General features: G+C 45.6%; 1 protein-coding gene across 2 annotated transcripts in view; it reads left to right on the top strand.

Moving 5' to 3' along the window:
• The window catches only part of Hacl (2-hydroxyacyl-CoA lyase), a 46113-nt gene that overhangs the window by 2515 nt on the left and 18044 nt on the right, over nucleotides 1–25554 (top strand). Inside the window, exons 2-11 of one of the 2 annotated variants that reach the window (XM_072286466.1) lie at nucleotides 3349–3453; nucleotides 7841–7881; nucleotides 8886–8966; nucleotides 11776–11848; nucleotides 13482–13559; nucleotides 14397–14604; nucleotides 15018–15153; nucleotides 15467–15572; nucleotides 24631–24714; nucleotides 25222–25230. In XM_072286466.1, the coding sequence (XP_072142567.1) occupies nucleotides 3349–3453; nucleotides 7841–7881; nucleotides 8886–8966; nucleotides 11776–11848; nucleotides 13482–13559; nucleotides 14397–14604; nucleotides 15018–15153; nucleotides 15467–15572; nucleotides 24631–24714; nucleotides 25222–25230 (921 nt within the window). The remainder of the gene's footprint in view (nucleotides 1–3348; nucleotides 3454–7840; nucleotides 7882–8885; nucleotides 8967–11775; nucleotides 11849–13481; nucleotides 13560–14396; nucleotides 14605–15017; nucleotides 15154–15466; nucleotides 15573–24630; nucleotides 24715–25221; nucleotides 25231–25554) is intronic. The other variant, XM_050188578.3, reaches the window with a different exon arrangement.

The raw sequence follows: 25554 nt of genomic DNA, 5'->3' as shown, positions 1-25554 counted from the left end.
TCTGTAGCGGTTTTATTCACAATGTCTCACCAACTGGCCTACAACTTTATAATGCCAAATTGTGTTTTTAGCGCTCTAAGATATTATTTAAAAGCCATAATACACAAGAGACGCATGCACACAGAGTGCTTAATACCGAAGTATTTAGTAGCAGAACTGCATAATGTTAAGCTTTTGACATCTAATTAGGTAAGTACTCAGCGATTTTGACTCTAGGTTGAATTTACGCATTTTTTGCCTCGATTCTTACATGGCAGTCATGCAAGAGAAATTGCAGAAAATAAAAAGACATTAAATCACTACTCCATGTCCAGAGGTACAAAATACTGGTGTTTGAAATAGGTCAGTTCACTGTTCATGAGTGCTGGTGGCATTTTAGTTTCCTTCTGAATAGTCAGGAATTATTATTTAGAACAGGGAGAAAGCAGGCACCATGTCATTGACTGTTGTTGGAAGAGCTCGACAAGGTAAGGAACTTGCCTATATATGAAATGTCAGTGGCATTGTGTGGCCTCTGAAGAGAGGAAGAGGCCATGGGAAGGGGCTTTACTTCGGTTGGCCTGCCCCGACTACAAATGCCTTTGCTATTTCACTTTGGTATTGAGCAGCTTGAGCCAGTGGTGCTGTGTTTGGATGCAAACAAGACTGCTTTGTCCTAGCTATGCAAAGAAATATGCTGTTTGTTGTAGAAAAGATTTTGCTGAGCTGTGTGCCAAACTCTTATGTATTGGCCTGTCTCAACAGCCACAGTTTGCATATCTTAGTTACTTTTATTTTATTTACAAATACTGCTATCCAATGTCGTTGGGACATTGCAGGAATGGTACAGAAAGTTTCACATGGAACTATATTATTAAAAACGTACATGATTACAAATGTGAGTGCAAAAATTAACGCTGAATGAAAACAGTACAGTATCATACAGCATCAAATGCAAATGCAGTGATCAACAGACATCCTACGCAATGTGCCATCTAAATCGTTCCATAGTTCGACTGTGAAAGGAAAAAGAAAATTTGAAGCAGTCTAAAAATGGCATAATGTTAAGCGGGTTAGTGCGGCAAGTGACTCATGCTGAAGAACTGGCGAAAGAAAAGGGGGCGTCAACATAAGTACGCCTGTTGACGATCTTGTGTAGAAGAATACTAATGCGATTGCATGTGCGTCTGTGTTGAAGTGTGTCAAGCCATAAGGTGCGGGCATGAACTGTGGGAGAGAAGTGTTGGTCATAACACCTATAAATGGATCTTATTGCTTTTTTCGGCACATCTTCAAGTTTATTTATGTCTTCAGTGAAGTGTGGCGACCAGACCGCTGAAGCATATTCAAGCACAGGTCTTACTAGAGGTTTGTACGCCGTCAGCTTACAGTTTTTGGTTGCGTCTTTCAATGTACGTTTTCAGGATATGAGTTTCGCAAGTGCCTTGGAGTAAGTTAAATCTACATGTTTGGACCAATTCAAGTTTGAACAGAATGTTACACCTAGGTACTTAAACTCGTTTACGTGCATTAGTTGATGTGTGTTGTTACCATACGAAAAATGAAAGGAATTTTCCTTGTTAGTGAATGTCGTTAATACAGTTTTGCTAAAATTTATCCTCATCTGCCATGTGTTGCTCCAATCACAGAATGAAGAAATCACATTATTTAGAATAAGCTGGTCGCAAAAATTATTTATATTTGAATGCAGAACGTAGTCATCTGCATATAAGGGGATTTTACCTGATGTGTTATGAGTTATGTGGACGACGTCATTAATGCAAATGAGAAATAAAAGTGGCCCTAGAACTGATCCCTGCAGGATGCCAGATGTTATATAGACAGACATTGATTGAAAGTGATTGGACTTGACAAACTGTGATCTTAAATGTAAGTAGTCCTTGATCCACCTTGGTAGTCAAACCCCGTGTATTTTCTTGAAAAGGCACCAAGTTTAGTGAGGATCTTATTATGACAAACCAAATCGAATGCTTTTGAGTAGTCGATGAAAATGGCGTCTATCTGACTGCGCTGATTTAAGCGTGATGCAATGTTGTGTGTGAAAGTAGAGTACCTAGCCCAGAGACCATGCTGATTATTAAAAAGATTATTGTTAGACAAGTACAAGACAATAGGTTTATGAATAATGTGCTCTAATACCTTGAAACAAGTACATATTAACGAAATTGGCCTATAATTGGAGAGACTTGGTTTGTTGCCAGACTTAAATACTGGCACTGCATTAGCTATTTTCCAGGTTTGTTGAACTGTTTCAGATTGGAAGGATTTTTGAGAGGTCACAGTCAATTACTACTACTACTACTACTGGAATGACTACTACTTTTTTTCAAGCTTTAACAGCATTGCAAAACTAAGCAAGTGCCTACGAGTCTTTGTCATCCCTTATGACTTCACACGAGCCTTTTTCCCACAAAAATATTTGCCAGGACATTTATTTGTTACTTAGTGATTGCTATGTTACTGTTTCGACATTCAGACATATAAGCTCAATTTTATGAAAGATGATGTTTGCAGGGTGCGGAGGCTTGGAAGGGTGTATGCCAAGAGCATTAGTAGCCACAAAATCTTATTTTTACTGTTCCAGTGCAGCATTTCAGAGCTTGGCACTTCACATGAAGGATGATTTTGGAAGAATTAATGTGCAGATTCATTAGCACACTACTTGAGGTTTGGGGACCATGATCTTTATTCTTGAGTTGGGCAATGAAGACATGGTTTAAGCATGTACCATGTCTTCCTTGCTGTACTTGATACATCAAGAACTGCTAATCAGCACTGCAGGAGAAGATAAGGAAGCCTGACCTGAGGAGAATGCACTCAGTGTTTTTGCTTTTTTTTTAAAATCAACAACAGTATGCTGGTTACTTGGCCATAACAGTAAGCCACTTTTGTTGCTCCTTCATCAGGAAACAATGTTCATGGTGTAAACCAGTTGCTATGGATGTGGAATGGCCTTGTACCTCATTTTGGCTACCACCCGTTATGCCATTGCCTTTACAGTGTGCCTTGTTTTTACACCCTTTGACAGATATATTAAAGGTGTGCTTCATGCAACCACAGCTACAACGCTGATGGCCCTTATGCATATTCAGTGCTTTGAAGGATTAAGAGGACTTTCATTTTCAGCATCTAGAGATTTCAAGCACCAGAAGTTGCACAGAAGCCCAGCTACGCAGGCTGGCAGGAGCTCTGCTAGCTCATGTAACAGCCTGTGTACTTTTTGATGCAAGCTTTACATTCAGAGCTGTAGGCAGCAAGTTCTAAGTTGAGACCTAGAGATTTTCCTGTGAAATGATACACATTGTGCTGTTTTTGTTTTCTTTCTTTTTTTGCAATGCGGCCTACCAGGGTGTGGAGCACATCTTTGGCGTGGTGGGCGTGCCTGTGTTTGAAGTGGCCCTGGCGGCTCAGCAGGCAGGCATCAAGTTTGTCGGCATGCACAATGAGCAAGCGGTCAGTGTCTTATCTTGTTCCAACTTTCTGAGGTGCTATCTTGGAGGCCGAGGAGTTGTGTGAGGAAGTGAAGGAAAACTGCACCATTGTTTCTTATCACTGGCCTTACTGGCGTTGAGTGGATGGGAGTTTAGACAGAGTCACAGTGTAGCAAGAGACGGCATGGAACCAAATTTGCTTCATAAAGAAATTCAACTGTATGGTCACTCTGGGGCAGAATGGAAGAATTTCAGGAGAGGACGGTTTGCTCGAAAATACATTTCCATTATTCAGCATGCCACTACCAATTCACATGTAGTGCAATGTAATATGTGCATATGTACTCATAAAGTTTCTATATTCTTTCTGGCTTAAGGGGTAGCTTAGAACTTAATGTACTGGCTTATTGAATGCTTATGTTGTCTAACGATTGTGGTGTTCTGCCGCTTAGCAGTAAATTGCTGGTTCCACTCTTGGTTGCGGAATTGAAATTAGTGCAGTATGCTTGCTGAGAGTTTTGTGCACATTTAGAGAGACCTTAGACTATTGTGAAAATTAATACTGTTACCTCCTTTGACATCTTCCAACCAAAACCCAGCTGTAACTTCAGTGCACTAGACCCAATAAGTCAATTATGGACAGATAAATAATCATTTAACCCTTTCGCTGTCACCGACGTACCGGTACGTCATCGCGCTTCCCCCCCACGGTGTCACTGACGTACCGGTACGTTCTTTATCGTGCGTTCAAAATTACGCGCCTGAGCGCAAAGCAGGCGCTCCTTAAAGTCCCTCAATTTTTCAAAAGTAGCGCCATTCTTAGATCTTTCCGCCACCCCGCTCACCCTGGCGCGTCCTCCTCCACGCCTCCTATCGCCCCAGCCTCCTCCGCTCTCCCATTGGCCAATGAGTGTCACGTGGAAGCAAGCGCCGCGCTTTTGTATATCTTTTCTTTCCAGCGCGGAGCAGGCGCCGCGCTTTTGTATATTTTTTTCTTTCCAGCGCGCGCCGACCTCCATTGTTGGGCCTGCGCGACGAAAGTACGGCAGGCGGACTGACGGAGTGCGTTAGCGTAACAGAATGTGTAGGGCCGACAACTTAATTGCGATGCCATGCTGCTGCGCCTTCGGTTGCCGCAACAGACACAGCGAGGGCAAAAAGCTTTTCGCTTTGCCGTCCGGCTGGCGCAACGCAAAAATAAGTGTGGATTCGCAGGATCGGGCGGGCTGACTTCAAAGAAGTGGCAAAGAACGCACCGCTTAGTGAAGTAAGGGCCACGGCTACTCACAACCTCTTATTTCAAGCCTAGTTCACGCCTTCCGCTTCGAAAAAGTGTGTGTTCATGCTCTGCGTGGTTTTTAGCACGTTGTTTGAGTTTCTTTTTCGAATGTGCTTTCTTTGTCTCATGTAGTGTCGTCTTGCGGTGAAATGCACGCATCTGCAGCTGGCCTGTGACATAAAAGCGACTTTATTCAGGGTGTGTTTCGAGCTCCACCAGAAGTTAGCACATTCTCGACGCTTTTGCAAGGCTCAGTATGACTTACGATGCAGTCTTTTAGCTTCGAACGTACGCCCGCATGTATGATTTGGTTTGTGGTGATTAACGTTTTTAACGTTCCGAAGCGACCAAAGCTAGGATGCAGGTCTTGGATGGCTCCGGATAACGTTGTCTAGCTCGCCTGAGGATGTTTAACGTGCACTTTGATCGTAAAGTCGTACGTGGGCCGGTAAATTCCTCGTTGGCGTTTCATAATACTCGCACAGGCGCGCTAGCGCTGCTTTAGCAGTTGGCGCCTCGGCGCAATTGTATTTCTTCAATAAATTTTATTTACTAGTTATAACACCCTGTCATTATTTCGTATTATTGACGGCGCCTCCAGGCCACCAAAGCGGCAACGGGAACACCAAAGCTAAAACCCGGGCTGGATGGGGCTCGCCGAAGCCTGTGCATGCCAAGGGGGTATAAGATCGCGGACAGCCAATTTTGTATGCGAACACTCCCTGCGACGCCTGCATTATTGTAATGTCACGTGCTCTTCAGAGGCCTCTGTTAGCCATTACATGTGCCCTCCTGGAGCAGTACTTGTAAAATATATATATATATATCGGCGCGATTACCAAAGCACCCCACAATGAAAAAAACTGCCCTGTTGCCAGGCATTGCTGACCGCACACAGCCATTCCGGCTGTGGGCGGTCAGCAATCTCTCACGCGCCGGCCGAACAAAAGTATCCTGCAGGTACGTAAATGAACCTACGAAACCACGTACACATACTTTCACGCTGTCAGCACCTGAAACTTTGGTAATTGCCCGCGTTTGAGTACACCGCGTGCTTGCGTCATGTTTCAGCAACAAGAACTCTCAACGTCGCGCACTTTACGCCTTAAATACGCCTTGAATAATGGCCATTTTCTCTATTTCTTCCGCAATTCCAACACGAAATTCTAAAGGCCAGTTACTGACTGACGAAGAAAGATCTCGATTGAAAAAACGGCTCCGCAGGGCTCGAACGAACTTTTCTGTAGATTTCCTCCCGTAGCGTGTTAGCCGTCGTCTGCTACGGCAGGCCCACCACCGGCGGCGCCACCGTCGAGGCCGCGCCGAGCGGAGGAGGAGGGAAGTAAATGGCGCTACTTTGGGAGATTGAGGGGCTTTAGCGCTCCTGGATTGGCCACGCCATCTGTTGACTCTTTCTACAAGTTCGTATATTCGCTCCGACCTGTGTTAACCCATGTATTGAAGAGTACGGTGCGACTGCCACTCCCCACTTTCTCTTTGCTGAGTGGCGCGGTGGCTCCGCGTTCGCTGGATCATGCGTCGCGCCCGTGTGGTTATGGGTTCAAGGGTTGTTCTGTAATCTCCGCTGGTTTGAAGGTTTTTATTTTTCTTCTGTTGGTGTGCCTGCTACGGCGCGTCAAGTTCAGGCGCACATGCCGTTGCCTCTCCAAAAAGGGTGACTCGATTGCTGCTTTCGCTCTCTCGCCGCACCCTTGCTTCCGACTTGCAGCAGTAAACGTAAAGCCCTTCGAACTTTGTTTAGCCTTTTTCCATCTCCCTCTGCCTTCTTGATCACGCAACGTCCCATTTCTCTCCGTTGCGCGGGCGACTGAAAGCGCATCCTCCCTGCGCGCGGTTACTTTCGGATGGCTCGGCGCGCGGGACCTTCGTCTGCTCATGGGAGCGGTGGCTGAATTCCGATTCAGAATACGAGCCGAGCTCGGATTCGGACTCGGACAAAGTCGCATGAGAGGAAGAGGGTTCCGCATCGTCAGATTCGGATGTTGAACGGATTTTATAGTCAGGCTGATGATGATGATGATGTTTACTAACAACAGCTGCAGAACACTGAAATGTGCATATTGCATTGACTATGTTATTTGTATACCAATCATAATCAAAAATAAATTGCTATGCTCATTCCCTGTTATGCTCGTTCCCTGAAACCAAGCCGACACTGGGGGTGCGTCACGGCCAGAAACGTCCGACAGCGAAAGGGTTAATTGGGAAATAATCATCATTACCATGACCTTTGCACCAGTAATGTAGCTAATGTCTCAAAATACTCAGAGATAGTCCCATTCAAATGTGGCGTGTTAATGCTCAATATCGGAACAGCATACTGACATTTCAAAAGTCAACTCTGTAATAAGAATAATGTTGACAACACAAAAAAACACAATGCTTGTGAAAGAGCACTCAGCACGACATCCACTCCACATCTACTCAGGTTCTGAGTGCCACCTTAAAAAGTACAGTGGCAGGCACAATACAAATTATGCCTAAGGAAGCTGCTTTGAGCACATGCCATAATTGCTGCTTTTGCTCACACATACGTTGATAGGATACACCCATGTTTCAGATTGCCTTGCATGTCTCTTGTCTTTAAGTGGCACTTTCTGGAGCTACATTCAAGTAAATCATCATGTTGCACCACATATTCCATGCATATACTTTCACTTACTTTAAATAATAATCAAGCTTGTACGTAGCTATTATAAATTTTGCGATGTCATGCTAGTGGAATTTCCTTGCACTGCACAAGAAAAGCTTGTGACATACTTGTGCACAGAAAATGTAAGTGTTTGCCAACTGCAGAGCTGCAGCATTTGGCATGCTTTGTCATTAGCATACTAGCAGGCTTAGTATGCTGATATGCTTGTCTATTCTGGTATCTTTGTCTTGATGAACTGAAGTTAGCTGAAAGTGCACATTTGCCAGCGAAAGGCATATTGTTGCACATTAGATGCATAAGCCTTTTGTTTACATTGTCTAAGTGTTGCATTGGTTTTCTGGTTTGGTTGACGGCAATGTTAATGGCTAATGTTAATTGATGTGCATAAAAGTGTTTTGCCAGAGTGCCATTGTTTTATGAACATTCTTTTTCTTGCATTTACTGCAACATCTGTAGGCATGCTATGCAGCTGGTGCCATGGGATATCTTACCCGAAGGTAAGCTGTTTTTAGAAGCACTCACTGTGCTAGTTTAGCATAATCAATCAAGAATATCAGCATTGAATAAACACAGACAGGAAGCACTTTTTCTGGTTATTTCATTTTTTGACAGTTAACCATTCTGTCATGAAAAATAACCCAAAGTGGACTTTTACTTGTGATAAGAAGAGAACGATTGTGACTTATAGGTTCATCTCAGGCACTTGTATACTTGTTTTAAATGCAGTAGCTGTGTTACTCTTCTTTGTGAACAAAGCCTAATTTCTTGTAATCTGATAGACGACAACATTTTTCAAGGGAAGGATGCTACAAGTAAGTGCACATAGTTTGAAAATGTTTGTACAAATGACATAAGACCTTGATTACAAAACATTTAATGTGCATACATCGATATGAGCAGGAAAAGAGATACAGTTTTAGTCTGCACCGCTCATATTTTGTGGCATAGTTGAACTCAAGGTAACCCTGCAGCCTTGCAGTTGTCATGCATACATCATTTAAACTCTTCTTTAATTTGGCAGTGTTGATTGAAAGTGAAATGGTTTAATTTATCTTAAGAGGAGCACAGGAAGAAAGCCAAAAGAACCACATGACTAACACAACTGCACTATAACACACAAAGGCTTTCTTCTTTGTGGCAGAAATATGAGTGAGAGATTGTCCCTTAAGAATACAGTATCATGAAAGAAAACAACAGCACCACAATTTATTTAGGATTACGTATTTACGCTGGAATCTGGACAGAGACAGTTAAGAAAGGGAAATAAATAAAAGCTGTGATAACAAGTACTGTAGCTGCCAGCTAAGCAGGAGAGCTCTCTGTGAGTCAATGTTATTGTTTTTCATTGTCCTGTTTCTATGCTATTCTCCAAGTTGAAATATGTCCTTAGTTTATATCTTGCTGTGATTCCATTGAACCAATTTGTTGTAGTCAAATATTGTGGTGCCTTATCTTGGCATTCACAGTAGAGGTAATACTAGAGGCACACTTGCCATTGCAGACCTGGAGTATGCCTCGTTGTCTCGGGTCCAGGGCTTGTTCATGCCCTCGGTGGCCTAGCAAATGCTCAAATCAACGGATGGTGAGTGCACCTGTTTATAGCTTCGTGGTGTGCGAGAAGAGCTTCTCAAGTTAAATCTCATTCAGTTATGGAGAAAAGAGTTTTATGGCATTATCAAATAAACCAAGACAGATGCTACAGAAATCCTGGCCTTGGCTCCTAAACTTTCAATGTAACTGGTTGCACTCTTGGGTGCAGTAATGGTGCAGTAATGCACTTCCCTTATCCTTTATGTCTGTTTTTGCAGTGAACTTGGCCTTTAGCTGTTGTATTGGTAAATCTTAATTACTATCTTTTTGTGTGCAGTCGAATCCACTTATAAAGATGCCAGTTATAAAACTGTATTGGTTATAACGACCACATTTCAGTGCATTTACGATTTTCCAACCCTGCCTATTGAATCTACTTCCAAATAAAACAAATGTTTTTTGTTTTTTAAATCACTGTACTGTTGTAACGAGTGCTTTGAACCCAGTCACTGTAAAAAGAGGGGCACGTGAAGTATCAAAGCATGGAAGCGCAACCAAAACTGGGTGCACGACAGCTCATGCCCCGCTCCAGTCTGACTGTAGTGATGATACGGCCTTCGAGATGAGCGAGCGACCACTGTATGCAGGTTTTGGAAACCACAAAGAAGGTCACTTGCTTTCAAGGCACACCTCCGTGGGAGGATGCCTACAGCACATGGATGGCGTAATTCTCATTGTCATGCAATTGTCCATGCAGCACCCTGTGCATTACGCCTATTTCAACGATTTGGAACGGCCATCAGTGTCCTTTTACAATGGGAACAATGTCCGCTCAAGCATTCCTGTCTTTACTCACATGGCTTGAGTCAGCGAAAACGCTACACCACGCGCTGCTGCCATGTAATGTTGCAAAGGATTGGCGGTGACATTATAACTTTCGAACATTGCATTTTTTTTTTTCACTCGTAGCGACATAACGTAATTTTATGGCTATTGTGTGGCTGAGGTGCAGCCATAATGCCGAGACCACGATGTCTGGGACTTTCACACAATGGCGGCATGCCGCACTAGTTTCCGAAGTTTGTGCAGAATACAGTCATGTCCCGCTGGTGCTAAAAATGTATCACAAGCTCTCATATAAAAAATGGCGGCTGCACTTGCAGCTTCGAAATTACAGGTGATCAGAACCGGGCGTTGTTTTGAAAGAGCTATGCAACGCCAGGTTTCGTTCTTTAGATGGATGTTTCTAACGGAAATTTGCAGCTAGGTATGAGAACACACTGGGAACAAAATGGACTCTGAAAATCTGGTTTTAGGACCAAAGTGCTGCCGAATTCGAATTGCTGGTGCCAGCTTCAATGCGTTTAATTTTTTAGCATATTTAAGTGAGAGTCCATTTACAGTTAAACCTTGATATAACGAAGTCGGTAAAATTGTCAGTTTGTTTCATTATATTGAATTTTCATTTTATTGAAATTCGACCTTTTATGCAGATAAGTACAGTCGCCGATCGATTTTTCTTACAAGGAAACGGGCCACAGAATTTTCTGAATGATCGGACAATCGAAAAAAAGCAAACTTGAATGAGAAAGCAGTTCATTTTGTTGGATTTGGGAGTCGGCGACGGATGATACGGTTTCATGCCACATCGACAATATCTTCACGTCGGCGGTACGAATTAAGCGAAGCCAGCCACGCTTTCGCGTGCACTCCGCCCCTGCGGCTGATAGCGTCGGCCGCAATGGGGCGACGCTATCGTGCAACGTGCTTACAGCCGGGAGCGAATGCTTCGTCTGCCTCTCGCTTTAACGGGTCACCGAAACCTTTAATACTAAACATGCGGGAAGCAAGCTTACATGATGCCACACCGCTTTGGCGCTCTGCACAAGCGGCAGATTACCTTTGGTGTGCTGCTGCGTATGCGCTCAGCCATGCGCAGCCACGGCCGAGGGGCGCGCGAACTTACCCCCCATGCAACCCCCCCCTCGCGCGCCCTCCCCCTCTTCCCTTTGCTCGCGCGGGAAGGCGGCACTCGCGAAACTACCGTCTTTCCTGTCTCACCCTCGCACTCTTTCACTCGCACTTAAAGCAAAGAGTGCGCGGGGCGTGATAGGACGTTATCGCACTTGGACTTGGTACGGAGCACGATGCGGCTCCACTTCGGCGGTCTCTTGTGTCGCGCGGCGCGCTATTTGAGAGGTGCGTTTGCAAGCAGCCACCTGTAATTCAACAATTCGACCATGTGCGTCCGCGGAAGTTTCCATTATAGTAAAATACAGTGAACAGTGAAATAGACAGTGAAATTTCGTTATATTGAAATCGCACACAAACACACATTGTTATTCATTAAGACTTCTTTCTGGGTGAGTTGGTGCATACTTGACATAAAAATTGTAACAGCGCAAACACATGTGTTTGTGCTGTTACAATTTTTATGTCATTTATGTCACTTTGTTATATTGAGGTTCTAAATACATGGTGTTCTCTGAACAAGAGATTACAAAAGGTAAGATACTTCATTATGTAGAGAATTTCGTCATATTGAAGTTCGCTATATCGAGGTTTAACTGCATAATGAACTATTGATGTAACGACCACTTATCGTGGTTCATTATAAATCGATTCGACTGTATATCTTTTTATACTTTAAAGTTGGTTTGTTATTTAGGTCCTGGGGGTTTCTGCAATGCTTATAGAAAAATGTACCTTTAGTTTGCTGTATCTAGGTTTGTTGTCGTCATTTAGACTTCATTGTCTGCATATATGTCAGATTTTTAGTACTACACATAGCTACTGCATGCCAGTTTCGCATTATTGAGTACCAACTTTTACAAGTTTCTGCACTCTTGGACTTGTGCCAGGCCTTTGCTGCTGGTTGGGGGATCCTGCGAACAGAATTTCGAAGGACTCGGAGCCTTCCAAGAGTTCTCACAGGTTAGTGATACAGTTAATTCTTTATTTTCTTTTTCATCTGGCCTTGTCGATGTCAGAACCGACTAATAGATGGGAATCCTAAAGGGCCAGGAGCTGAAAGCATGTGCTGCAGCACCCATCAGGGAACGCCAAACATTTATGCAGTGCTCCTTCTCCTCTGGGCATCTTGTCGGCCATGTCATGTTCATCCCATACCAGCTAGCTATGAAGCCACCAAATCTGAATAGCCACTCTAGTTTACTTGCTTAAGCATGGAGGACAGCAATGTTTGCTCAACTACTCAATTTCCTAAGTTCATTAAGGCATACGACACCATTCTTAGTTACTATTACTTGTCTTTCACACTCATTTGTGCGCTCTTTGGGGATAGAAAATGTTATGAGGCAAACCAGCACCCCTGCTCAGGGGGCCAGGATGCTGGCCATGGCCGCCCCCTCTTGTGTCTCTGGGTGCACACCATATGCAAGGAGCTGACATACCGTATAGACTCGTGTAAGGGACGCACCTGTGTACAGGCCACACCCCAAACTTGGCAGCTCAAAATTTGGAAAAAAGAAATTTCCAATGGATAAGCAATCACATGCGGTGCGCCAATGATGCACGCACGCATAAGTGAATTTTCGCATGCTGCGTACTTCTGCATGCCACTGCTAGGTGGTGAGAGCTGCGCGTTGATCTCTGATGCAATAGCAGATCCAGGAATCGGAGGTGTGCTCAAGTGAAGGCTGTGCTGACAGCATTTTGACCAAAAGTTTCAGTCCCGTGTAAAGGCTGGACCTCGTCAAAATTACGGGAAAAAAAGTGCGGCCCTTACACGAGTCCGTACGGTAATATTCCAGAAGTTCCAAATGCCCGCATTGCTTCAGGTCATCTAAGTGGTACACTTCTGACAATGTCGCACTTTGGCATGCCTTGTGGAGAGGACATGCCTATCGGCAACATAAGCTGTAAGGGGCTTAAGAGCCCAAGAGAGAAAAGCAGGCTTTTTATAACAGCTCCACAGGCATTGTGTCTGAGGACTCTGTAGTACTATGGTTTTAGAGGCATCTGTACTGGTTTCTGTAGCTGCTTTTGCTGCTGGTTCAACTCTTACTCTACCTTACTACAATGCATCGGCTGGATATTTAGCCATTTTAGGAACTTAAACTCCACACCAATTCGGCACTTTTACATTGCAGTTGTGTAAATGGAGCGGAACCATAGCTGTGAGCTCTGGTGGTTAATATTTAGCCACCTTGTGTTGGCTGTACCTTGTTGCTGGCATGAGTTTTGTCATGTACAATCAAACAAGCTTTCTTCTTGGAAATTATTTCTGTAGTTGCCTCCAAAAATTTGCATCAGGTTGAAGTTCTATTCTCTGGCTTGGTCTCTGATTGTGTAATGCTATTGCTGTGCATAATGTTGCTGGTTTAATACCTTCACACTGTGGTTGTGGCATTCTGCTGTAGCATATTGTAAAAATGCTTGTAGGCCAAGGTGTTAGTAGTAAATGTTAGAGATAATAACCACTTAGTGAAAATTAAACGCATTCCAATTCGTAGCCCAACTGAAAAATTCCCCAGTTAAATTTGGATAAGTTGGTCACACTGTGCTTTCATTTCTGTCCCTTTTTTTTTCTTTTTTTTTCTGGTAGGTGGATGCCTGTCGCAGTTACACAAAGTATACCTGCCGTCCCAGCTCTGTACAGCTGATTCCCTTGCACATTGAAAAGGTATGTGTCTGTTTCTTCTCATGTAAATGTACTGCACTTGATTTCTTTGCTGAGTTTTGTACTTTGCTGAAATGCGTTTGTGTTACTTAAACAGTGAGAATTTTCATTTTCTTGATGCAGATTGACCACAAAAAGACCTGTGAACCAATATGCAAACTGAAAGATTGCACTCCAATCTTTAAATACACTGTCTTGTTTTAGATGTGATATCCAATATAAACTCATGAGAGCAAGGTTTGTTCGCAGTAACTTTTATGTTCCGTACAAGGGTTCAATCAGACAGACAGCTTTAGCTGAACATTTACTGTCCATTCTGCTCAGACTTCTGCATCTTAATACTGTGTAGACGTGTGTAAAGGCCGCACTTTTTTTTTTTTTTTTCACGATTTCAACGAGGTGTGGCCCTTACAAGAGACTGAAACATTCGGTCAAAATGGTGCCGGCGCAGTTGGCGACTTGTGCACACGCCAGATCCCTGGATGTACCATTGCATCAGAAGTCAACGCACTGTTCTTGCCATAGAGTTGCTGAACACGGAAGCACACAGTGCATGATAATTCGCTTATGCATGCGCGTGGTACCACTGAACGTGATTGCTTCTCCGTTGGAATTTATTTTTCTCCATATTCTGGGCTGGCAGGTTGCGGGTGCAGCCCTTACATGGGTGCGGCTCTTACACGAGTCTATACAGTAATCTTCACACAAATGATCTGCAGGAACCATAATGTGTCTGAACACAACACTCAGCCGTAAGCAGAAAGTAGAATGCTGCCTTCGCTGAATGGCAATTTTGCTCACGTTAATAAAAGCATTCTTATTTTTTTCCATGAACTGCAGGCTGTTCGAGCGAGCCTTTATGGTCGCCCTGGTGCCACTTACGTGGACCTTCCGGGAAATATGATCATGGCAGAGGTTCCTGAGGAAAGTGTGCTGGAGGTCACAAAGTGTCCCGACCCTCCACGGACTCTCGCTGATACACCAAATGTGGCACAGGCATTGTCACTGCTTAGAAATGCCAAGAAACCACTCATTATTATTGGAAAAGGTCATTCACAACACCACACCACTTTCTACAGCAATCTTTTGAGTGCATAGCAATGACAACTTTCAGCTTGGGGTTGTAATAACCCTTCTATTGTACTTTGTACACTGCATCGTTAACTTAAAAACGATGTTTTAACATTTTGTGCTGTATTTTTGACCACAGAGAGATTGGATGGCATAGTTCAAGCTTTGTTGCCAAGTTCTAATCGATTATGTGAGAAGTGTCTCATGTAGGGTCACACAGTAGCAGAGTAATACATTTATCGATACATGTATGATTTAGTACACACTGCAGTGGTGTTGTTTCCTTCTTGCTCAAAGGCCACTGTACCAGTAGAGGATCGAAATATGAGTGTTGGGGTTTGGTGTGTCAGACATGAACAAGGCTGAATGCTCATTTGGCTGCTTCCATAGGGGCTGCATATGCTCGTGCTGAGAAGAATGTGCGCGAACTTGTGGAATGCACGGGCCTGCCATACCTGCCTACGCCAATGGGAAAGGGTGTTTTGCCAGACGACCACCCACAGTGCATATCTCCAGCAAGATCCAAGTGAGCTGCTCTCCATGCCACTAATTTACGGTTGTGTTATCGAAACACACCTCATACAAAGGCGCTGCTTCTGCAGCTACATGCAGTAACATGTGGACATCCTCTGCAAGTTCAAGCTTATCAGCTCCAAGAAGCCATGCTCTGGCTAATGTGTGCATAGTGTGCTTTCGCTAGGACCACATAGTATTGAGCTTTGTTGAGAATTAGAGATGTTGCATTGATGGCTTCTCTGAAATGGCAGAAATACCTGAGGTAGCGTGCAGGGCTGTAAGTCTGGTGAATGTGTTGAGAAACACATTGTGTGCTTATACAGGGCTCTGCAAGAAGCTGATGTCATTTTGTTGCTGGGAGCACGACTCAACTGGATGTTGCATTTTGGACGGCCTCCACGTTTCAGCCCAGGTGTCAAAATAATCCAGGCAAGGGCACTAGTTCATTTCTATATATCTAGACACTGTAGCGGGATCGCCTTTTTTTCTTTCGTTCAAGTTTAGTGATGCAGTACTTGCCTTCATTGAGGGATGAGGTCCATAACTGTGTGCAATGTGTCGTCAACAATGAAAAGGTTTTCTTATCGCCCACTGTGTTGTCATTGTTGTTCAACACGACAATCTTTAAATGACGATTCAGTTTCCTTGTATGTATCCCCTTAAGCATGTTAGTATGTGAATGAGACTATAGGTCATGTGCTGTGTGACTGGCGTCGGTACGAGGAAGAGCGTAAAATGTTGAACAATGTCCTTACGCGTCTCGGCAGCCTGCCGCTGTCGGAGGGCAATGTTTTAGGCCTTCGGCCAGATGTTGAATAGAGTTTTAAGGCCACCCAGGCCTTACTTGACTTTTTAGAAAGCATGGACCTGGACTGTAGGCTTTAAGTAGTCCAAATTGCTTACTATGTGCTTTACATCTTGCCTCAACATAGTCGCTGATCATCGTCACTGATCATGTGCCTTTTTCTTCGCACTTTCTTTCCCTCTTACCTTTCGCCCTAGAGGAATGTACTTCAGGCCGACCTCTCTGCATTTCATATCATTAAACTCTCTCTCTCTCTCCTGTTGAGCAGTATGAAAGAAAATGTTATAATTGCTTTCAAGAGGCCATATTGGCTAGGCACACGTGCCTCGCATAAAATTATTCACTGAGACTCTGTTCAACGGGAAGGCCACTTTTTACATATTAACATGTCAGATTGGAATCCACAGACTACTAGCAAAATTGCTTTTTAAAAATGACACCAGCGTTCCTCCTCATATCACTCTCAACTCAACGTCTGTCTCTCTCTCTTTGCCCAGTTATGTGCTAAGAGTTACTCCTAAGGTAGCACCCATGCTAAGAGTTCATGAACCAACTGGCCAGACAGTGTGTTGTTGCGAGTTTACATTGGTGGCAGCATGCTTTATGCACTGCTATTTGATGTCCTTTCCCTACCTTTGGCAGGTAAAGTCGTCACCGAAATTTTTACCAATATAGCCAATGACAAGTACCGTCACGAGGAAGCATATTGTTACGTTGCAGAAGTCACATATAAAGATGTAGTTACAATATTTACAAGAGAGACAACGATGCATAAACAAGATGGCTGTTGAGACCCATTCCACCTCTACACATCAAATCGTCTTCTTCTGACTGGCGCCACTCTTGGTTGTGCTGGAACATAACCCCCGCTTGTAAAGGCACCATCTCTGCACTAACTATAAAGGAGGTTAACTCATGGCAAAGTAAGGCTTCAGTCGGGACACATGCACAATGTCCATGGGGACACGCAAGTCCAGCGGAGTGATGTCATAGTTCACATCGCCAAGCTGACGCAATATCGTGTAGGGCCTTGTGTGGCACGGCAGCAGCTTTTCAGAGAAGCCAATGCGGCGACATCTTGTCCATAGGAGAACAACGGAGCCAGGAGGAAACCGAACGTCTCAATGTCGGCTGTCGTACCAGATCTTCTGCATGTCCTGAGACTCAGTGAGCTGGGAGCCAGCAATATGGCATGCCGTGCAAGTCCAGGCGAAGACATGTTGAGTGTATTCAGTTGGAGTGTTTGTCAAGGAAGGAAGCAGTATGTCAAATGGCAAAGAAGGGTGGTGGCCGAACAGAAAGCGAAAGGGTGAAAAGCAAGCAGTCTTGTGATGGGACGAATTACAGGTGAAGGTCACGAAGGGTAACATGCTGTCCCAATCTGTGGTCGTCAGAAACATACATAGACAGCATTTCTGTCAACGTGCGATTGAGCCACTCCGTCAGTCTGTTTGTCTGTGGATGGTAGGCGATGGAAAGCTTGTGCTCAGCAGAACAGGAGCAACGTAGGTCTTCAACTACTCAGGACAAGAAGGTGCGGCCGCGATCAGTGAGAAGATGCCTGGGTGCCCCGTGATGGAGGATGACTTCATGTAAAAGGAAATCTGCCACCTCAGTTGCAAAGCTTGTGCGTAATCCGTCACGACAGTGACCCACCTATTGCCATCAGAAGAGGACCGAGAATATCGAGACCGACATGAAAGGATGGTTCTGAGGGCACATCGATGGAGTGGAGGCGTCCAGCAGCCAGCACAGCAGGTTTTTTGCCGTGCTGACAGAGCGCACAGGCTGCAACGTAGCGGTTCACAGAGTGGTACAAGCCTGGTCAGTAGAAGTGGTGCCGTACGCGGTTGTAAGTACGCGAAATGCTGAGGTGGCCTGCAGTAGGGGCATCATGCAACTGCTCAAGAACTGATGTCCGGAGATGCCGTGGTACAATGAGTAAAATCTCTGGTCCTTCAGGGCGTAAGCTGCGACGGTATAGAATGTCGTCGCGAAGCACTAACATGCGCAGCGCGGGCTCCGAATGTCCACAATTGAGACGATCAATGAGAAGACGTAAGGAGTCATCACACTGTTGTTCAGTGTAGATGTCATGCAGATCAGAAATGACCAGGATGCAAGAGTCAGTGTCATGCGCATCATATTCAGGGCGGTTGACAGGATGACGGGTGAGGCAGTCGGCATCCTTGTGCAAACGGCCTGACTTGGATAAAACAGCAAATTAATATTCCTGGAGCCGTTGCGCCAGTCTACCTAATTGTCCAGTGGGGTCTTTAAGTAGGGTGGGCCAGCACAAGGTGTGGTGATCGTTAACCATGGAAAATGTCTGGCTGTACAAGTAGGGGTGGAATTGGGCAATTGTCCTAACTAATGCCAGGCACTCCCGTTTGATAATTGAAAAACCCCTCTTGGTAGGTGACAGGAGGTGGCTGACGTATGCAATTAATCGATCTGTGTTATGTTGCCATTGAACAAGTACAGCCTCAATTCCAAGTCCACTGGCATCCGTGTGAAGTTCAATGGCGGCAGATGGATCGTGATGAGCCAGCAATGGGGGAGCCATGAGCAAGCGTACAAGGGCGGAGAAGACTTTGGTTTGAGCAAGGCCCCATGTGAAAGCAATGCCCTTCTTAAGTAAGTCGGTGAGTGGGCGAGCAGTTTCGGCGAAATTCTTGATGAAATGACGGGAATACGAGCATAGCCCAACAAAGCTTTTTACGTCTGCGGTGGAAGATGGAACAGGAAAGTTCTGGACAGCGCGAATCTTGTCAGGGTGGGGTTGAGCGCCAGCGGCACTGATGAGATGGCCAAAAACAGTAATTGACGACCTCCAAAGTGGCACTTGGATCAGTTCAATTGCAGGCCGGTGTGTTGGAAAACAGCAATAGCCGGTAGACGTATTAGATGACTCGTGAAAGTTGGTAAGAAGACTATGACATCGTCTAGATAACACAGACATGTGGACCATATATAGCCACGAAGTAAAGAGTCCATCATTTTTTCAAAAGTTGCCAGGGCATTACAAAGTCCGAATGGCATAACCTTGAATTGGTAGAGGCCATCAGGTGTTACAAAGGCAGTTTTCTCATGGTCCATGTCATCTACTGAGATTTGCCGATAGCCTGATAGGAGGTCAATCGAAGAAAAGTACATGGCTCCATGCAAGCTGGCCAAGGCATCATCAATATGCGGCAAGGGGTAGAAATCCTTCCGTGTGATTTTGTTGAGGTATCTGTAATTGACACAAAAGCGCAAACTGCCATCCTTTTTGACAAGGACAACAGGAACTCCCACAGACTGCGAGATGGCTAGATAATGCCTTTAGTCAACATCTTATCGACTTCTCGTCGTATCACTTGACGTTCAGCATGTGAAACACGGTATGGCCGGTGGCATATTGGATTGGTGTCTTCGGTGTAAATACGATTGGTGACCGCTGATGTCTGGCCTAACGGCCGTCAAGGTAAAAAGTGACGCGGTAAGTTTCCAAGATACAGCGGAGGTCAGCAGCTTGTGCTGGAAGATCAGGTGCAATCGTCTTGCTAAGTTTGTCTGTGAGAGTTGATGTATCGGAAATTCCTGTAGAGGGTAACGGAATTTCGGCATCAAAAGCTAATATCTCACAATCGTTCACAGGCAAGATGTCACCCAAGCACATGCCTCTGGGAAGAATTTGAGTCGAGCAGTTAAAATTAAAGAGAGGGAGCGAAGTATGATTGCCTGTAACAGTAGCAGTATGTCAGTGGTGGGACATAGTACATAGGCACTGTCAAGAATAGATGGGAACGACAGTAGAGTGACGTACGTAGTGGCCTGAGGCAACAGGCGGATGTCTTCCGGAGAGCATAACCGTGGTTGTGTAACTGGTGGACTATAGCAGCCGTAGTACAGTTCAAGCTGAATGACACTAGACGCGCAATCAAAGAGGGCTGAATGGGACAATAAAAAGTCTAAGCCAAGTATAACATCATAAGGGCATTGTTCCAAAATGGCGAACAAAACAGTTGTTAGGTGCCCCGCATACCAATGCGAGCGGCGCTCATACCAAGCACGGTAGGTGTTCCTTCGTCGGTGACGCAGAGGGTGCGTGATGCAGCAGGTGTGAGAACTTTGTTCAGGCGTCGGCGCAATTGGGCACTCATCACAGATACGTGCGCACCAGTGTCATTGAGTGCTGGGACACTGACGCCATCGACTAAAATGTCCATCAAGTTCTGTTTGGTCGGCAAAGCGATCCGAGGGTTTTGCGGTCGAGTTGTCAATGCAGTGTCACCTCCGGTAGCTGCATCACTTAGTTTTCCGGAGACTGGCATTGGGGCTGCATCGGGGATAGTGGGCCACGAGCCTGCAGCAATAGGGACGTTGGTCGACAAGCGGGTGGTGAACGGGACTGGTGATATTGGAATGATGACGAGGGACTGTTCCAAGGAGCACGAGCGTTATTGTTTGGCTTTTGCGCTGCCAATAGAGGCTGGTAACAACGCTCGCTCTATTTGGGGCAATATTAACTTGTGAATGGCGGTCACAGAGGGAAGGAGACAGTACGGTTGTTACAATGGCGAGCAATGTGACCAATAAGCCGGCAGGCAAAACAGATTGGCCGATCGTCTGCGGTTTGCCACTCGGCTGGATTTTGGTAGCGTGCACGATACCACGAACCAGTCGACGGACCTGGAACTTGAGACAGCTGTAAAGCAGCAACAGCACATACAGAATGAACTCCAAGATTAGCATGTTCATCGCGGGCTATTGACTGCTCAAATGGTGCTGTAGGCAAGTTGTTTGGCTCGGGGGGGGGAGGGGGGGGAATAAGGGCTGCAGGAGCCATGGCCTCAGGTTCTCCTCACACTATCCGTGTCAGGTCATCTGATGACAATGGTCGCTGCACTCCTAGCCTGTCATTGCAAGAGGATGTCGCAGCTGTGTTTGGCAGACGTGTGAACAGCGTTGCAATGCAGCAGCACTTGGTCTGCTCAAAGTGTTACACTCCTTTATGGTGTCCTGTACTATTTCATAATTTTTGCACATGAGCAGGGTAAAAGCATCATCAGCAATCCCATTCAGTACATGCCCGGCCTTGTCTGACTCGGCCGTATCACTGTTGGCCTTATGGCACAGAGCCAGCATGTCCTGGATGTAAGAGATGCATGATTCGGTCAAAGTCTGGGCGTGGGTCGCTAGTTCTTTCTTAGCAGTGCTCTTCTACCCAGTGGGATGGCCGAACAAGTCCCTCAGCTTCTGTTTGCGTGTGTCCCAGTCATTAAGCTTTTCTTCATGGTTGTCATACCACGTCTTTGCCTTGTAGGTAGACGACCAAGTTAGCCAACATAATCGTCAGATCCCATTTGTTGTCAGCACTTATATGCTCATACGTGGCGATTCAGTCTTCCCCATCAAGGTGGTCAGTGCCGCAGAACGTTCCTGGATCCCGCAGCTGAGCCAGCACAACCGTCAGGGTTGTAGGCGTTGATGTGGGCCGCGCTATGTCAGGTCCTATTTCATCCATCATGTTGTACAGTCCAAGGTGACGACCACTGCGGTGCTCCGTTGTTGTTTCTCGTGGATACCCAGCACCTCCACCAAATTGTTACGTTGCAGAAGTCACATATAAAGATGTACGTATTTGCAATATTTACAAGAGAGGCAACGATGCATAAACAAGGTGGCTGTCGAGACTGATTCCACCTCTACACATCAAATAGTTTTGTTCTCACTGGCGCCACTCTTGGTTGTGCCGTAACAATATTGCAATGTGCGAACAGTATAAATATTGTAATGAAGAAGAATGCATGGACGTAGGCAGCAGGATCGCCAACAGCATTGCGTGCCGCAGATGCTGTTGGCAATCCTGCTGCTTACGTCCATGCGTTCTTCTTTATTACAATGGCCACATTCGCAACACACCTGCGCCGCCTTCAGCATATGCTGAGTTCCTTAACCAACGTCAGTGTCAGCTTAATCTGAAGAAATGTCGCTTTGCTGCTTGCAAGTTGACGATCCTCGGCCGCATTGGGTCCAAGGATGGCATTCTTCCAGATCCCGAGAATTCGCAGGCCGTCTCTGCGTTTCCTAAGCCCACTATAGTGAAAGAACTTCACAGTTTCGTCGGCTTATGCTCTTATTTTCGGCGCTTTGTTGCTCCATAGACCTCTCACCGTAGTCCCCTGCCTGCGACCATGCGTTCACCACCTTGCGCCGCCTTCTCACGATGCCACCTATTCTTCGCCACTTTGACCCTCAAGCTCCTACTGAAGTCACCGACACGAATGGTGTAGGCCTAGGTGCTGTTCTCGCACAGCATCATCCTGGTCAGGCAGAATACGTCGCGGCTTATGCGAGCCACCCGTTGACCATGGCGGAGGGCAATTACAGCGTCACGGAAAAAGAGTGCTTTGCCATCGTCTGGATGCATGGCAAGTTTCGCCCTTATGTATATGGCTGCCCTTCTGACGTAGTGACTGACCACCATGCGCTGTGTTGGCTTTCGAATATAAAAGACCGATCTGTCTGCCTCGCTCCCTGGGCCCTGCGAATCTAGGAGTACAACATATGTGTGGTGTATCGTTCCAGGCAGAAGCATTCCGACGCTGACGCTCTTTCCCACTCTCCACTCTTGCTAGAAGCCATTTGTGAGTCCCCCTGTGAGAGCACATTCTCGTCCCTTGACTTTGACGCTATTGCTGCCAAACAACACAATGACCTCTGGATTGCATCCCTTTTCGACCTTCTCTCGGATTCCTCCACAGTTCCAGCCTCTCAAACACTTCAGCGCCAAGTTCCTCATTTTGCGATCCGTGATCAGCTCCTTTACCGACGCAACTATGCACCAGAGGGACGTACGTGGTTGCTCGTCATTCCGGGAGCCTCGAGGTCAGAGATATGTTCCTATTTCCATGCGGACCCCCTGTGTGGCCACGCTGGCGTTTTCAAGACGTATGAGTGACTTTGGCACCTCTACTACTGGCGAGGGATGTAAACCTTCGTTCGGAACTTCGTCCTCTCTTGCCAGGAGTGTCAGCAATGGAAATCTCTGCCGCACCACCCGCCGTGGTTGCTCAGTGGCTATGGTGTTGGGCTGCTGAGCACGAGGTCGCGGGATCGAATCCCGGCCAGGGCGGCCGCATTTCGATGGGGGCGAAATGCGAAAACACCTGTGTGCTTAGATTTAGGTGCACGTTAAAGAACCCCAGGTGGTCGAAATTTCCGGAGTCCTCCACTACGGCGTGCCTCATAATCAGAAAGTGGTTTTGGCACGTAAAACCCCACATTAAAAAAAAAAAAAAAAAAAAAAAAACTCCAGCCCCTGCCATGCCCATCTCAACCTTTTGATTGTGTCGGTGTCTATTTATATGGTCCAATTCCTGTGTCTACGTCCAACAACCGGTGGATTACAGTTGCCATCTACCGCTTAACGTGCTATGTAGAGACTGCTGCCCTCCCAGCTGCTACAGCGCAGGAAATCACCACTTTTATACTGCGCCGTCTTGTGCTTTGTCATGGAGGCCCTTGTGAACTCCTCAGCGACCGAGGCTGCGCCTTCCTGTCAGAAGTCGTTGAAACATCACTTGCTGAATGCGCTATTGTTCATCGCACATGCACCGCCTATCACCCGCAAACCAGTGGTGCCACGGAACACTTTAATCGCACCCTTGGTGACATGCTCTCTATGTACATTGCATCCGACCACTCCAATTGGGACCTAGTTCTTCCGTTCGTCATCTACGCCTACAATACCGCTACACAAGCCACTACCGGTTTCTCCCCCTTCTGTCTTCCTTATGGCCGTCATCCTTCTCATACTGTCGATACCTTTCTGCCCTAACACCCAGACTCATCAGTATGCCTGCCAATCTTGGAAGCCGCAAGACACACTGAAGGATGTCGTCTGTTGGCCCGCCACTTCACTTCGGACGATCAGAATCACCAAAAATCAAAACACAATGCTCGCAACTTGACTCCAATTTTTCTACCTGGAACCCTTGTTCGGTTGTTCATACCGACCCGCACACCAGGACTCGCTTCAAAGCTTCTTCCTAAATACGATGGACCATACCGCGTTCTGCAGCAAACTTCTCCCGTCAACTACGTCATAAAGCCACTCATATCGCCGTCTGACGTGTGCCGTCGTAACCGCGCAGTCATCCACGTCCAGCGGCTGAAGTCCTATCATGATTCTGTGGCCTCATCTTCAGACTAAGTCGCCAGCATGTCTCTTTTTCCCGGTGGGGCTATTGTAATGAAGAAGAACACATGGAGGTAGGCAGCAGAATTGCCAAAAGCATCGCGTGCTGCAGATGCTCGAGCTTAGAGACTGTGCTTGGTGAAGCGCTTTCCCCGTCATCGGTCCGTTGTGTAATAAACCTCCTTTATAATAATCTTAAATTTCAGTTTGCTTCTGGTTGCAGTTTTTGACGCTAGGTGGTGGCGCTTGTCAATGTTAGTCACATTGTGTGTAATTTTTTTTCAATAGCAAGCTGCCTGAACACTTGCATTGGAAACATAGCTGCCTGCATACCACACTTTCAGGAAGGTTCTGAGAAATTCATTAAATCTCTAATCATATTCTGTTGTACAAAAAGGATTGGAAACCAGCACATAACATTTATTATTGAAGCTAATGGATGAACTGCTCCTTTCCAAGTGGCTTTTTCTGACTGGCGTACTGTTGTTATCTTGCAGGTTGAACTTCTTCAGGAGGAGCTGCACAGCAGCATTCCCGCAGCTGTTGCATTGTCAGGCGATGTGGGAGCAGTGGCAGAACAGGTTTCTTTTAATCTATATTTCACTGCCTTTACAGTAAGTGTGTGGTGCACAGGAGTCAACAGCTTCATTCACAGTTAGTAATATGCAGCTTTGCACTCTTATACCTGACTTTCAACCCTGCACTAATAACTGTTTTGTCTAGTTCTATTAGCTGGATAGCCATGAGTGAAAGCGTGCAGTACTCTAACACATTTGTGCCCTTGCCTTTGGTTTTGGCATGAGAGTAGGATTAGTATGTCCTTGTTTTCATCTTCTTTTCTCCATTGTCATGTCATTTTTACCTGTGAAATGGTCCAATATATACATCATATGTAACATGTCATATTTGGCCATGATCGTGCCTGTCATGTGAGTCGCTGCTCTTTGTTGATACCTTGCACGTGGTTGGTTTTAGTTCTTGCTAGACCTTGCTTGGGTGCTTTTCAGATGCTTTTATCTAAACTATCAATCAAACTAACTCAGTGAAGGGTAAAGACTTCATGGCTTTCGTCTGTTGCTCTTTCTTAGATATCCAGGGTAAGTGTCTGCTGACCAAAGAAGCCAGCTGCCCTGCTGCATTTGACTGGTGTGGTTGGTTCCGGGCTTTGGTCTGTACCTTCCTATCCTAACATGCATCTTGGGCAATCGGCATGCTTTCATCTAGGTGAAGTTCCATAGCAATAAAAGCATGAACAGATGGGATAGGGACGAAATGAGATGACTGACATGAGCATTCATATCATCCATTTCTTCCCATCCCAGTCTGTTGTTATCACTTTTTTTTCATTGTGACACTCAACTCATCTGGATAACTATTTTTCTGTGCCAAAGAGCATGGTAGACTTCCTGGTGTGCTTGGAG

Source organism: Dermacentor andersoni, chromosome 2 (assembly GCF_023375885.2).
Source record: "Dermacentor andersoni chromosome 2, qqDerAnde1_hic_scaffold, whole genome shotgun sequence".
In the NCBI taxonomy this organism is placed as follows: domain Eukaryota; kingdom Metazoa; phylum Arthropoda; class Arachnida; order Ixodida; family Ixodidae; genus Dermacentor; species Dermacentor andersoni.
The sequence above is the reverse complement of the archived record's forward strand: the minus strand, read 5'-3'. Positions and strand labels throughout refer to the sequence as shown.